General features: G+C 55.8%; 1 protein-coding gene across 1 annotated transcript; it reads right to left on the reverse strand.

Moving 5' to 3' along the window:
- Positions 1-505: 505 nt before the first annotated feature.
- Positions 506-1,438, reverse strand: LOC120748176 (olfactory receptor 14I1-like). The gene has a single exon (XM_040054259.1). It carries the CDS (start codon positions 1,436-1,438, stop codon positions 506-508), a length of 933 nt encoding a protein of 310 aa, XP_039910193.1.
- Positions 1,439-2,947: the final 1,509 nt, after the last annotated feature.

The following is a 2,947-nucleotide window of genomic DNA, read 5'->3' on the forward strand; positions in this document are numbered from 1 at the left end:
AGCAGTGCCCATGGCCTGTCCCTGCTGCAGCCCTGGCACTGCCACCCCCAGCACTGTGCCCAGCCCCGAGAGCACTCAGGCCCTACAGCAACACCAGGGCCAGGAGGGCAGCGGGGCAGGGGCACGGGAGCAGCACTGGCAACACCAAGTGCTGCTGCTCCTGGGCACAGCTGCTGTGCCAGCACTGATCTGCCCCCAGCTCTGCACACAGACATTGCTGCTGCAGCTCCAGAGAAGGGAGCAAAAGGGGGATCTCTGCAGGAAACTTGGCTGAGAGATCCTTGAGTTCCTTTAAAGCCACCAAGAGTGCAGCCCCTCATTGACACAATGTGTGGCCACAGGGAAGGTAGAGAGAAACAAAAGGAGAAATGGCACAAACAGTGACTTATCAATGTGGAGAAGATTAATTAAGAAAAAGAAAGAAAAAGATCCTCCAAAATGAAACCAACAAGAAGTATCAAATATAACTTTTATTCCAAGTGATTTTCAGAAATTGGCCAGCAGTTTAATGTTTCTGAAACCATCTTGTCATCAGTCTCCACACTGCAGCCTTGAGCTCCTGGTTCCTCAGGCTGTAGATGAGGGGGTTCAGGGCTGGAGGCACCACTGAGTACAGAACTGACAGGGCCAGATCCTGGGATGGGGAGGAGATGGAGGGGGGCTTCAGGTGTGCAAACATGCCAGTGCTGACAAACAGAGAGACAACGGCCAGGTGAGGGAGGCAGGTGGAAAAGGCTTTGTGCCGTCCCTGCTCAGAGGGGATCCTCAGCACAGCCCTGAAGATCTGCACACAGGAGAAAACAATGAACACAAAACAACTTAATAGCAAACACGCACTAGCTGCAAGGAGCCCAAGTTCTCTGAGATTGGAGTGTGAGCAGGAGAGCTTGAGGATCTGGGGGATTTCACAGAAGAACTGGCCCAGGACATTGCCATGGCACAGGGGCAGGGAAAATGTATTGGCTGTGTGCAGCAGTGAATAGAGAAAGGCACTGGCCCAGGCAGCTGCTGCCATGTGGGCACAAGCTCTGCTGCCCAGGAGGGTCCCATAGTGCAGGGGTTTGCAGATGGACACGTAGCGGTCATAGCTCATGATGGTCAGGAGATAGTACTCTGTTATTGCACAGAAAACAAAAAAAAATACTTGAGCAGCACATCCTGTGTAGGAGATGGTCCTGGTGTCCCAGAGGGAATTGTGCATGGCTTTGGGCACAGTGGTGAGGATGGAGCCCAGGTTGGTGAGGGCCAGGTTGAGCAGGAAGAAGAACATGGGCGTGTGCAGGTGGTGGCTGCAGGCTACGGCGCTGATGATGAGGCCGTTGGCCAGGAGGGCAGCCAGGGAGATGCCCAGGAAGAGGCAGAAGTGCAGGAGCTGCAGCTGCCGCGTGTCTGCCAATGGCAGCAGGAGGAAGTTGCTGATGGAGCTGCTGTTGGACATTTGCTGTGGCTGGCCATGGAGTCCTGTTGAAGGAAGAGACAGTGGCAAGTCAGGGCCGACTTTGCGGAGCAATGCTCAAGCCCCTTCTCCCAGCCCTGCCCCTGCTTCTATGTACCATCCAATTTTCCTTTTCTCAGAGCCCTTCCTTCAGCCCCATGCCTGGAGCTCTGCTGGGATCTGGCCCCATTGCTGTGATGAGCAGGGGCTCTGCCCATGGACACCGAGGGGTCAGCTCTGCTCTGCAGCACTGGGGTCATGGGAACAGGGACAGGGGCCAGTCCTGGGCTTGGACTTCATCAGTCCAAACTGCTCCTGAGGCAGAGGAGCTTGGCAGCATCTCCTGTGCCAGGGCTAAGGAACGGTGATGGCCAAAGGCAGCTGGAGAGGGTTTCCTGCTGTGCCCAGGGAGATCAGAGAGAATTGTGCAAGGCAAGAGCATTGGCTGGAACACAGTGAAGGGTGAGGGGAGCTGCTCTGTCGCTCCATCTGTCCCCAGCTGCCCTTTCTGAGATCGAGGGCAGTCCCTGTGTTCCCCTGGAAATCAGCCTGACACAGCTGAGAGCAGAGGGAGCCACAGCAGAGCAAACTGGCTCAGAGTCTCAGCCCCACTCCTGGCCAAGGACATTCCTGTTCCCCAGTGTCCCCTGGAGGCAGCTCACAGCTTGGATGGCATCCCCAGGACACACCAAGGGTCCTCTCCGTGGCACTGCTGGAGGAGAGTCTGCTCATTCCCAGCCTCCAGCCTGCCCTGCCCAGAGCTCCCCAGGGCAGAGGGAGCTGGGACACCCCATTTGCAGTGTCCTGGCATGGGGATCTGCAAAAAAAAGTAATCATGGAATAGTTTGGTTTGGAGAGGACTTTCAACATCCCAGCACATCTTGGTGGCACTTTCCACCCACTGCCTGCCCAGGGCTCTGCTGCCTGGAGCTGTCCCTGCCTGCAGCTGCTTCCCTGTGCCCAGGGCTGGGCCCTGCCAGTGCTGCCAGAGCCCAGCCCAGCCCTGGGGGCTCAGCTCTGCCCTGCAGAGCCCTCCCAGCTCAGGCACTGCCCAGGGGCAGCTCTGGCTCTGCAGGCTCTGTTTGTAACATCAGAGCAACCATGAGGAGGCTGGAAAAGTGACACTGATGCCTGCAAGGGACCCTCTGCTGATTTCTGTCACTGCCTGGTTTATTAAGGTCTGAGAGAAATTTTATTTTTCTCATCTTGAATTGAGAGATGAATATCTATGTGCAATTTCCCATCCAGGCAACCCAGAGCAGTAGATTAATAAAACAGGATTTTCCCTTTTATGCAGCCCATGCTTTGCTGTGCTCCCTGTATAATCTACTTGGAAATGTTCTGCAGTTTAATGTCATGCTGGGAGCAGTCAGCACACAAGGAGAACACTTCCACACCTTACCAGCTGTCTCCTTCCACCCAGATCTTGTTCCCCAGTGCTGGCAGCAGCTCCCAGAGCTGGCTGAGAGCTGTCCCTGGCAGGCAGCAGAGTCCCTGGCCCAGCACAGCGCC

Source organism: Hirundo rustica, unplaced genomic scaffold (assembly GCF_015227805.2).
Source record: "Hirundo rustica isolate bHirRus1 unplaced genomic scaffold, bHirRus1.pri.v3 scaffold_628_arrow_ctg1, whole genome shotgun sequence".
Classification (NCBI taxonomy): Eukaryota; Metazoa; Chordata; class Aves; order Passeriformes; family Hirundinidae; genus Hirundo; species Hirundo rustica.

Coding starts and splice junctions, on each gene's coding strand:
- LOC120748176 (XM_040054259.1), bottom strand. CDS start 1,438: ATGTCCAACAGCAGCTCCATCAGCAACTTCCTCCTGCTGCCATTGGCA.